This window comes from Lethenteron reissneri, chromosome 61 (genome assembly GCF_015708825.2).
Source record: "Lethenteron reissneri isolate LAM-NWPU_2019-01 chromosome 61, ASM1570882v1, whole genome shotgun sequence".
In the NCBI taxonomy this organism is placed as follows: Eukaryota; Metazoa; Chordata; class Hyperoartia; order Petromyzontiformes; family Petromyzontidae; genus Lethenteron; species Lethenteron reissneri.
The window spans coordinates 5,473,571-5,485,088 of NC_083839.1; the positions used below are offsets into that span (position 1 = coordinate 5,473,571).

Consider the following 11,518-nt stretch of genomic DNA (forward strand, 5'->3'; position numbering starts at 1 on the left):
GGGTGTTGTGATGATGATGGGGGAGTGTTGTGATGATGATGGGGGAGTGTTGTGATGATGATGGGGGGGGTGTTGTTATGATGATGGGGGAGTGTTGTTATGATGATGGGGGAGTGTTGTTATGATGATGGGGGAGTGTTGTTATGATGATGGGGGTGTTGTTATGATGATGGGGGTGTTGTGATGATGATGGGGGTGTTGTGATGATGATGGGGGTGTTGTGATGATGATGGGGGTGTTGTGATGATGATAGGGGTGTTGTGATGCTGATGGGGGTGTTGTGATGATGATGGGGGGGTGTTGTGATGATGATGGGGGGGTGTTGTGATGATGATGGGAGTGTTGTGATGATGATGGGGGGGGGGTGTTGTGATGCTGATGGGGGTGTTGTGATGCTGATGGGGGTGTTGTGATGATGATGGGGGTGTTGTGATGATGATGGGGGTGTTGTGATGATGATGGGGGGGTGTTGTGATGATGATGGGGGGGTGTTGTGATGATGATGGGGGGGGTGTTGTGATGATGATGGGGGAGTGTTGTGATGATGATGGGGGAGTGTTGTTATGATGATGGGGGTGTTGTGATGATGATGATGGGGGTGTTGTGATGATGATGATGGGGGTGTTGTGATGATGATGATGGGGGTGTTGTGATGATGATGATGGGGGTGTTGTGATGATGATGATGATGATGGGGGTGTTGTGATGATGATGATGATGGGGGTGTTGTGATGATGATGGGGGGGTGTTGTGATGATGATGGGAGTGTTGTGATGATGATGGGAGTGTTGTGATGATGATGGGGGGGGGGGTGTTGTGATGATGATGGGGGGGGGGGTGTTGTGATGATGATGGGGGGGGGGTGTTGTGATGCTGATGGGGGTGTTGTGATGATGATGGGGGGGTGTTGTGATGATGATGGGGAGGGTGTTGTGATGATGATGGGGAGGGTGTTGTGATGATGATGGGGGGGTGTTGTGATGATGATGGGGAGGGTGTTGTGATGATAATGGGGGGGTGTTGTGATGATGATGGGGGGGTGTTGTGATGATGATGGGGGGGGGGGTGTTGTCACTCGTGTGGTTGTTGGAGGCGGAGGTTGAGGGGGTAACGACGGCACGAGGTTTTCAGTTTGGGGCCCGAGTGGTCGGTGGGGGCAGCGATGGCTGCAGTTGGGGCCGTGATGGTGTGGCGCGAAGTCACCGGTGGTTGTGGCTGTGAGTTGTGGCTGGGGATTGTGGCCGGGCAAGGGCAGTCCGACGTTGCGGCAACAGCAATGGTGGAAGCGGTGGTGATGGTAGTGGTGGTAGTGTTGGCCGTAGTGGTGGTGGTTATGGCAGTGGTGGCGGTAGTGCTGGTGGTGGTAGTAGTGGTCATGGTAGCGGTGGTGCGTCACACGGCGCTTGGCTGCTGGTTGCCGGCGTGTCGGCGGTGCGTCTACCTCGACGACCATCCTGGCGGTGGGGAGCGTGGTGGCGACGTGCTGCGGCTGTGGGGGCCGCACGGCGACAGGGACGCAGCCCGCGTACAGGCAGCCGTAGAATGACGCGATCAGCTCGATCCCTGCCTCCCGCACGCACGCACACACAAAGACAACGTCACAGATCCCCCGTGTAGCCTCGACAGACTGGAGGGGCAAGGGCTGTTAGCGAGCAGCACCTATGTAGGCCGGCATGGCACACGACGGGGTGGGTGGCCAGCACCACGCCCGGCTGCCTTTGTCTCCCTAGTGGCACAATGTTTACACATCCCACCAGGTACTCATTTGAGGCCGAGTCGGCCTAGGGAAGGCCCACGACCTGTTCTGATAATTGTCACCGGTGTTGACCATGAGCGGGAATCAAACTCGGGTCGCCGGGTTCATAGCGCAGCGTAGCGCTAACCGCTTTCTCCACTACCGTTCCCCGCAGAGACACACGCACCCACACACGCACGCAGAGAGACAAAGGTCCCCCGTGTAGCCTCTATCACCACCGGGGAAACCCGGGGTTCGGACCCTGGTTCCAGGCGCCACTAACGACCCAACCGGCTACCCTCGACGGCAGTGGAGCCGACCCGTGCACGGACCGATTCCCCCGCCACGGCGAGCGTGGAACTTGCGGCGCGTAGCGACTACCTGGCGCGTAGAGGAGCGCCACGTGGTCGCCGGGATTCACCCGCCCCCTCTCCAGCAGCGCCACCGCCACCCGCTCGGCGCGCCGGTGCAGCTGCAGGCAGCTCACGGAGCTGGCCACCGCGCCCTGCGCGCCTCGGACAAAGGCAAAGGTCCCCCGTATTGCCTTCACAAAGTCGGGACGGGCAAGTGCTGTTGGTAGCGAGCAGCAGCACCTTGTGACGAGGGGTTCACCGAGACAAAGATACACCGTTCAGCCCCCTCCTACACACTGCCCCCCCCCCCACACCGGCATAGGCACAGGCTGTTGGGGCAAGTGCTGTTAGCGAGCAGCACCTATGGCAATAAGCTCAGGAGCTTATGGGTGTCCACAATAATGAACGCCGATTTCGAGACCCAGACATCATCGTGGTCCCTCCTCCTGGCCTTGACATTCTTCCTCCTCCTGGAAGGCGTCGCTGGAACCATCATCAACCGCATCGCCACCAACGGCAGGGCCCCGACGCTGTACCACATCCTCGTGAATGGGATGTTAAAGACGCAGCCACAGTGCTGCGAGCGGCACACCTTGGCGTTGAGCAGGATGAAGATGACGTGGTCTGGAGTGGTGACGGCTCTCCACTGCAGCACCTCGGAGAGGTAGAGACTCTGGGTGGGGGGCAGAGAGGGCGGGGGGGGGGGCAGGTGCAGAGTGAGCAACTCTCTCCGTGCGGGGATCTGCGTTGTGAGACCAGAGAGCCACGTGCCAGAGAGCCAACGCCCACGATGGTAAGTGGAGGGCAGCATCTCGAGCCGTGGATTACTCACTTGTTGATTATGATGTATGTACGTATGTACGTTTAACTTCTTTCGCACCGTACGTAGCCAACCGTGATCATTTGGAGGTGTGGCTGATGGCTACCGGGGCAAGATCGTGATGATGCCTGCAGGGCTAGGCCTCGATTTGTGGTTCTGAGTGACATGGCTTGTGATGATGGCTGCAGGGTCGTGGGTCCAAGTGGCATGGCTCGTGATGATGGCTGCAGAGTCGTGGGTCCGAGTGACATGGCTCGTGATGATGGCTGCAGGGTCGTGGGTCCGCGTGGCATGGCTCGTGATGATGGTTGCAGGGTCGTGGGTCCGAGTGGCATGGCTCGTGATGATGGCTGCAGAGTCATGGGTCCGAGTGTCATGGCTCGTGATGATGGCTGCAGGGTCGTGGGTCCGAGTGGCATGGCTCGTGATGATGGCTGCAGGGTCGTGGGTCCGAGTGGCATGGCTCGTGATGATGGCTGCAGAGTCGTGGGTCCGAGTGGCATGGCTCGTGATGATGACTGCAGAGTCGTGGGTCCGAGTGTCATGGCTCGTGATGATGGCTGCAGAGTCGTGGGTCCGAGTGGCATGGCTCGTGATGATGGCTGCAGGGTCGTGGGTCCGAGTGTCATGGCTCGTGATGATGGCTGCAGGGTCGTGGGTTTGAGTGGCATGGCTCGTGATGATGGCTGCAGGGTCGTGGGTCCGAGTGACATGGCTCGTGATGATGGCTGCAAAGTGGTGGGTCCAAGTGGCATGGCTCGTGATGATGGCTGCAGGGTCGTGGGTGGGAGTGGCATGGCTCGTGATGATGGCTGCAAAGTGGTGGGTCCAAGTGGCATGGCTCGTGATGATGGCTGCAGGGTCGTGGGTGGGAGTGGCATGGCTCGTGATGATGGCTGCAAAGTGGTGGGTCCAAGTGGCATGGCTCGTGATGATGGCTGCAGGGTCATGGGTCCGAGTGGCATGGCTCGTGATGATGGCTGGAGGGACGTGGGTCCGAGTGGCATGGCTCGTGATGATGGCTGCAAAGTGGTGGGTCCGAGTGGCATGGCTCGTGATGATGGCTGCAGGGTCATGGGTCCGAGTGGCATCGCTCGTGATGATGGCTGCAGGGACGTGGGTCCGAGTGGCATGGCTCGTGATGATGGCTGCAGGGTCGTGGGTGGGAGTGGCATGGCTCGTAATGATGGCTGCAGGGTCGTGGGTCTGAGTGACATGGCTCGTGATGATGGCTGCAGAGTGGTGGGTCCGCGTGGCATGGCTCGTGATGATGGCTGCAGGGTCGTGGGTCCGAGTGGCATGGCTTGTGATGATGGCTGCAGAGTGGTGGGTCCGAGTGGCATGGCTCGTGATGATGGCTGCAGGGTCGTGAGTCCAAGTGGCATGGCTCGTGATGATGGCTGCAGAGTGGTGGGTTCGAGTGGCATGGCTCGTGATGATGGCTGCAGGGTCGTGGGTCCGAGTGGCATGGCTCGTGATGATGGCTGCAGAGTGGTGGGTCCGAGTTGCATGGCTCGTGATGATGGCTGCAGGGTCGTGGGTCCAAGTGGCATGGCTCGTGATGATGGCTGCAGAGTGGTGGGTCCGAGTGGCATGGCTCGTGATGATGGCTGCAGGGTCGTGGGTCCAAGTGGCATGGCTCGTGATGATGGCTGCAGAGTCGTGGGTCCAGGTGATATGGCTCGTGATGATGGCTGCAGAGTGGTGGGTCCGAGTGACATGGCTCATGATGATGGCTGCAGAGTCGTGGGTCCGAGTGGCATGGCTCGTGATGATGGCTGCAGAGTCGTGGGTCTAGGTGGTATGGCTCGTGATGATGGCTGCAGAGTCATGGGTCCAAGTGGCATGGCTCGTGATGATGGCTGCAGGGTCGTGGGTCCGAGTGGCATGGCTCGTGATGATGGCTGCAAGGTCGTGGGTCTGAGTGGCATGGCTCGTGATGATGGCTGCAGAGTCGTGGGTCCAAGTGGCATGGCTCGTGATGATGGCTGCAGGGTCGTGGGTCCGAGTGGCATGGCTCGTGATGATGGCTGCAGAGTGGTGGGTCCAAGTGGCATGGCTCGTGATGATGGCTGCAGGGTCGTGGGTCTGAGTGGCATGGCTCGTGATGATGGCTGCAGAGTGGTGGGTCCAAGTGGCATGGCTCGTGATGATGGCTGCAGGGTCGTGGGTCCGAGTGGCATGGCTCGTGATGATGGCTGCAGAGTCGTGGGTCCAAGTGGTATGGCTCGTGATGATGGCTGCAAAGCCGGTGTGTTCGCGCGCCGTGATGACGCCAGTGGCGGCGGGCGTCACCTTCTTGGTGGGGTCGTCGTCGCAGGGGCCCAGGTCGCGGCCGCTCGCCTGCGCGATTCTCTTCCCGGCCACCAGACTCCCGACCATCACGGAGGCCGGGCCCACATCCACTGGCACGTGGGACGAGCCGGGGTGGGGGGGAGCGGAGGCACAAGGGGAATGTACCAAGGATGGGGCGGGGGAGGGGGAAGAGGTGAGGGGGGGGTGCATAGGGAATGCATAAAGACACCATGAATGGGCCAGGCCTCCGGGAATGTACCACAATCGGATAATTTGGGAGGGGGGGAATGTACCACGATAGTAAGGGGGGTGAATGGGGGGGCAGGGGGAGGATAAGGGGAATGTACCACGATAGGAAGGGGGGGGGGTACGCCAGGCATTACACGAGTGGCTGACCGGGCGAGGCGGGCAAGGGAGCGGGTGAGCTTGCGAGCGCACGTGCAATGCCGCCCGGCCCGGGAGCCACACCTGGCTGCTTCTGCCGCGGCTTAGGCAGGTTGGTGACGCAGGTGTGCGGGCACACGAGCACGTTGCAGGGGTGCAGGGTCCCCTCCAGGAAGCGCTGGCGCACCTCCGACAGGTGAATGCCACCCAGCGGCGTCTTGGGCAGCGAGTTTGCGGGCAGCAGCGCCAGGCAGTAGACGCCCACCTGGTGCACACCGTCCACAGCCTGCGGGGAGTCGGCGAGCGCCCGTTAAGGCCGCGACGGTCTTCGGAGGCGGTGGTGCGGCCCGCATGGGCGGGCGGGCGCACGCGCGCAGACAAAGGTCCCCCGTGTAGCCTTCAACAGTGTCGGGGCGAGTGCTGTTGGCGAGTAGCGCCACCGCCTGTGAAGGCCGGCACGGTGCACGAGATTCGTGGGTGGCCAGCACCACGCCCGGTCGCCCCAGGGGTGATGTCTAACACACCACACCTGGGGAGGTCCAGGACCGGTTAAAGATTCGCCACCGTTATTGGTCGTGAGCGGGAATCGAACTCGGGTCGTCAGGTTCTGAGTGCAGCGCGCGCTAGGCATGACGCTTCCGCCCCGCACCTCGCTCACACTCGCTCACCTGCAGAACCCAGGTCATCCACAAACACTCGCTCACCTGCAGAACCCAGGTCATCCACAAACACTCGCTCACACTCGCTCACCTGCAGAACCCAGGTCATCCACAAACACTCGCTCACACTCACTCACCTGCAGAACCCAAGTCGTCCACAAACACTCGCTCACACTCACTCACCTGCAGAACCCAAGTCATCCACGAACACTCGCTCACACTCACTCATCTGCAGAACCCAGGTCATCCACAAACACTCGCTCACGCTCACTCACCTGCAGAACCCAGATCATCCACAAACACTGGCTCATACTCACTCACCTGCAGAACCCAAGTCATCCACAAACACTCGCTCACACGCAGAACCCAAGTCATCCACAAACACTCGCTCACACTCACTCACCTGCAGAACCCAGGTCATCCACAAACACTCGCTCACACTCACTCACCTGCAGAACCCAAGTCATCCACAAACACTCGCTCACACTCACTCACCTGCAGAACCCAAGTCATCCACAAACACTCGCTCACGCTCACTCACCTGCAGAACCCAAGTCATCCACAAACACTCGCTCACACTCACTCACCTGCAGAACAACCCAGGTCAACCACAAACACTCGCTCACACTCACTCACCTGCAGAACCCAAGTCATCCACAAACACTCGCTCACGCTCACTCACCTGCAGAACCCAAGTCATCCACAAACACTCGCTCACACTCACTCACCTGCAGAACAACCCAGGTCAACCACAAACACTCGCTCACACTCACTCACCTGCAGAACCCAAGTCATCCACAAACACTCGCTCACACTCACTCACCTGCAGAACCCAAGTCATCCACAAACACTCGCTCACACTCACTCACCTGCAGAACCCAGGTCAACCACAAACACTCGCTCACACTCGCTCACCTGCAGAACCCAGGTCATCCACAAACACTTGCTCACACTCACTCACCTGCAGAACCCAAGTCATCCACAAACACTCGCTCACACTCACTCACCTGCAGAACCCAGGTCATCCACAAACACTCGCTCACACTCGCTCACCTGCAGAACCCGAGTCATCCACTGGAAGCTGTCGTCCTCCGATGCGTCCGGACGCTGCTCGGCCACCACCACGATCCGCTCGTCATGCAGAACGGTGATGGAGAACACTGCGATCCTGACGCACGCACAAAGACAAAGGTCCCCCATGTAGCCTTAACAGACCGTCGGGGCAAGTACGGTTAGCGAGTAGCACCTATGAAGGCCAGCACGTTGCACGAAGGGGTGGGTGGTGGCCAGCACCACGCCTGACCGCCTTTGTCTCGCCAGTGATGATGTTTACTACACACCGTACCAGGTACTCATTTGGGGCTGAGTAGCCCTAGGCGAGGCCCAGGACCAGTCAAATAATTGCCACTGGTGTTGGCCGTGAGCGGGAATCGAACTTGGGTTCGCAGGTTCCTCGCGCAGCATGCTAACCAGGACACTACCACTGCTCTCACGTGTGTGTGTCCGTGCTCATTCATGTGTGCGAGCACATGTGCGTGCGTGTGTGTGTGCATGTGTACGTGCGTGTGTGTTTATGCATGTGCGTGCGCGTGCGTGCGTGTTCAGAAGAAGAGCCACTCCCTGTTGATAATTGGTTCTTTACCCTTCTATCTGGCAACAAAACTGACACCTTTTTGCAAGGAGTCATGTTTGCATAGACCACAATACCTGCAGTCATAAATACAAACAAAAGACATAACTCTGATAATGTGCACTGTCCTTGAAGTTGATTGGTCCACACCCGAGACAGCTTTCCTTCGAGCCTAGTCTCATATGGGTTGGACCAGATGACGCCAAAAGGCGCACAACTCAAGGACAATGCACCATCAGAGTATGAGAGCTCGGGGCAAGCATCTACACTATGGGGACCTCATTTGCCAGTAAAAATATGATAATTGGTTCTTTACCCTTCTATCTGGCAACAAAACTGACACCTTTTTGCAAGGAGTCATGTTTGCATAGACCGCAATACCTGCAGTCATAAATACAAACAAAAGACATAACTCTGATAATGTGCACTGTCCTTGAAGTTGATTGGTCCACACCCGAGACAGCTTTCCTTCGAGCCTAGTCTTCATATGGGTTGGACCAGATGACGCCAAAAGGCGCACAACTCAAGGACAATGCACCATCAGAGTATGAGAGCTCGGGGCAAGCATCTACACTATGGGGACCTCATTTGCCAGTAAAAATATGATAATTGGTTCTTTACCCTTCTATCTGGCAACAAAACTGACACCTTTTTGCAAGGAGTCATGTTTGCATAGACCGCAATACCTGCAGTCATAAATACAAACAAAAGACATAACTCTGATAATGTGCACTGTCCTTGAAGTTGATTGGTCCACACCCGAGACAGCTTTCCTTCGAGCCTAGTCTCATATGGGTTGGACCAGATGACGCCAAAAGGCGCACAACTCAAGGACAATGCACCATCAGAGTATGAGAGCTCGGGGCAAGCATCTACACTATGGGGACCTCATTTGCCAGTAAAAATATGATAATTGGTTCTTTACCCTTCTATCTGGCAACAAAACTGACACCTTTTTGCAAGGAGTCATGTTTGCATAGACCGCAATACCTGCAGTCATAAATACAAACAAAAGACATAACTCTGATAATGTGCACTGTCCTTGAAGTTGATTGGTCCACACCCGAGACAGCTTTCCTTCGAGCCTAGTCTCATATCCCTGTTGTTTGGCAGTCTCCTGCCACGAGTAGAGGACTGTCCACCCCTCATGGTCCACCGGACCTCCTGAATACCACAGAGATCCAGGCGGTACCGGTCCAGCTTCCGACAGAGTAGTGGCAGCCTCTCCTCCACAGTGAGTATTCGAACATTCCACGTGGCCACCCGCAGTGGTTTTTTTGTTGTTTCTGGAGGAGCTCCGAGGGTAAAGATTCAATCTCCTAGCTTCTCCAAATGGGGTTTTGGCCAGGGGACGTCATAGACACCTTTTCCACCATGGCCTCCGGCACAAGCTTAATTAAAGATTTAATTCGTGGTTTAGTGGTAACTAATTGCAGGTGGAGGGGTTACCAGCCTCTCGCACCCATCCAGAGCCCCCTTTTGATGCTGTGGTGGCTACAAACGCCAATCGAAATTTGCCCTCCCCCCACGGCACTGAGGTGCCATCTGTTGAGGAAGTACTTAATGCGAGCCAGAGTATGAGACCAGGAAAGGCACTGGGCAAATATGATCTCCCAAGTGAAATGCTGAGGGAGGGTTGCGTTTGTGCACAGACTGCCCTTCATCATAACAACAGTCTGGACCACTGGATCGGTTCTGCAGAATTGTAAGGATGCCCTGGTGGTCCCCCTCTTAAAGAAGGGGGACCGCACAGATTGTAACAACTACAGGGGCATCAAACTCCTCAGTGTGCTGGGAAAGGGCCTGGCAAGGATTATTCAACATCGCCTTAGCAGGCACGCTGGGGAGAGGCTTGCAGAGCCCCAATGCAGTTTCAGGAAAGGGCGGTCCTGCACAGATGCCATATTTTATGTTCATCTGCTAGAGCAGAAGTGTAGAGAATTCCAACAAGACCTATATCTCTGCTTTATTGACCTGGTCAAGGCCTATGATACGATCAGTAGGCCTGGGCTCTGGGTTGTTCTTCGTGCTTTTGGAGTCCCTGAACCTCTGCTCACGATCATTAAGGACCTCCATGATGGTGAGCGGGCCCAGGTAAAACTACGTGGCAGCCGGGAGTCGGAACCATTCCCTGTTCACCTTGGAGTGCGACAGAGATGTCCTCTGACTCCCACATTATTTAACATCTATTACGACCACGTAGTTCGTGAAGCCTTCGATGGCTCTACTAAAGGCATTTATATCTGGTACAGATACAATGGGAGGCTGATCGAGGAGGAGTTAGAGGCGCTGGTGCTGAACCTGGAGCTTGCCACTATCAGCCCCACCAAAACTAAGCAACTGCCTGGGTATTTTATACCATTGGACACTCCACCCCCACAACTCCCAATTGGTGATAGGGCAGTTGTGGAGAGAGTGGAGAGTTTCCCATACCTCGGCAGTGTGCTTATGACCGGCTCCGGTTTGACAGCAGATATCTCACTCCGAATCAGTCGAGCGGCATTCTTCTCATCAGTTGCGTAACGCTGCGTGGAAGCTACCTGGTCTGTCACTCCGCACGAAGCTTCAGGTCTTCTCGGCCACAGTCATTCCCTCCCTTCTCCTAAGCTTGCGAAACGTGGACCCCCCTAATGGAGCATCTTTGCCGGTTAGAAACATTTAGGCTGGCCTGCCTACGACCCATCCTGGGTTTAACCAGGCTGGATTGTGTGAGGAGTTCACAAATCCTTGAAAGATCTGGACAAAGTCCCATCGGTGAGCTCCTTTGGCAGGCAGGGCTGTGTTGGCTGGGTCATGTAGCCCACATGCCAAGTCACCGCATGCCTAAACTGATTTTTTTTTGGCCGGATCGAGGGGGCTAAACGGGCGCGGCATGGGCTAGAGAAAAAATGGAGTGATACAGGAGGTGGTGGAGCTGAATGGCCTTGCCGATGACCGGTACCAACGGTGATAAGATCGGCCTCTGTGGAGGAGGCTTGTGAAGGACGCTACTGGGCAGTTGGAGGCAGTCGCCCTCCAGCAACAACGGAGGGCAGAGGAGCGACGCTCACAACAACGAGCGGAGCGCCGGGTGGCTAAAGTACAGAAAGTTGGCACAGTAGGGGGCACAGGTGGGGCATCAGCCACTCGTCTCAGTCAGTCGACCCGTGGCACCTGCTGGGTCTGCCCCATGACCTCCTGCCAGCGGGCGTTCCACACTTCACGTGGCCTCAACATGCACATAGCCTGGCACAAGCGTCGTGGTGACGTCGGTTGTTGTGTGTACGTGCGTGTGTGTGTACGTGCCTCCCCCGGAAGACGAACTTGCCGGGCTCCACAGCGAGCACCGTAGCCACGACGTCGTCCGAGCTGTGGCGCCGGCCACTCACCAACATGGAGCCGTCCACACGGCTCACCACGCTCACCATACCGGCCTGGCGGAGTCACGCCAGAACACAGGGGGTCACACCGCCACACAGAGGTCACGCCGCAACACAGAGGTCACACCACCACACAGGGGTCACACAGCAACACAGGGGTCACACAGCAACACAGGGGTCACACCACCACACAGGGGGTCACACCGCCACACAGAGGTCACACAGCAACACAGGGGTCACACCGCCACACAGAGGTCACACCGCAACAGAGGTCACACCGCCAC

At 57.2% G+C, this 11,518-nt stretch overlaps 1 protein-coding gene across 1 annotated transcript in view; it reads right to left on the reverse strand.

Annotated features, from left to right (window-relative positions):
* Positions 1–11,518, reverse strand: part of LOC133358264 (disco-interacting protein 2 homolog C-like) — a 55,487-nt gene that overhangs the window by 19,908 nt on the left and 24,061 nt on the right. The window contains exons 18-24 of the mRNA XM_061576503.1: positions 11,161–11,298; positions 7,299–7,413; positions 5,671–5,872; positions 5,203–5,312; positions 2,680–2,760; positions 2,116–2,239; positions 1,441–1,562 (exon numbers count right to left, since the gene is read on the reverse strand). Coding sequence (XP_061432487.1) covers positions 1,441–1,562; positions 2,116–2,239; positions 2,680–2,760; positions 5,203–5,312; positions 5,671–5,872; positions 7,299–7,413; positions 11,161–11,298 — 892 coding nt within the window. The remainder of the gene's footprint in view (positions 1–1,440; positions 1,563–2,115; positions 2,240–2,679; positions 2,761–5,202; positions 5,313–5,670; positions 5,873–7,298; positions 7,414–11,160; positions 11,299–11,518) is intronic.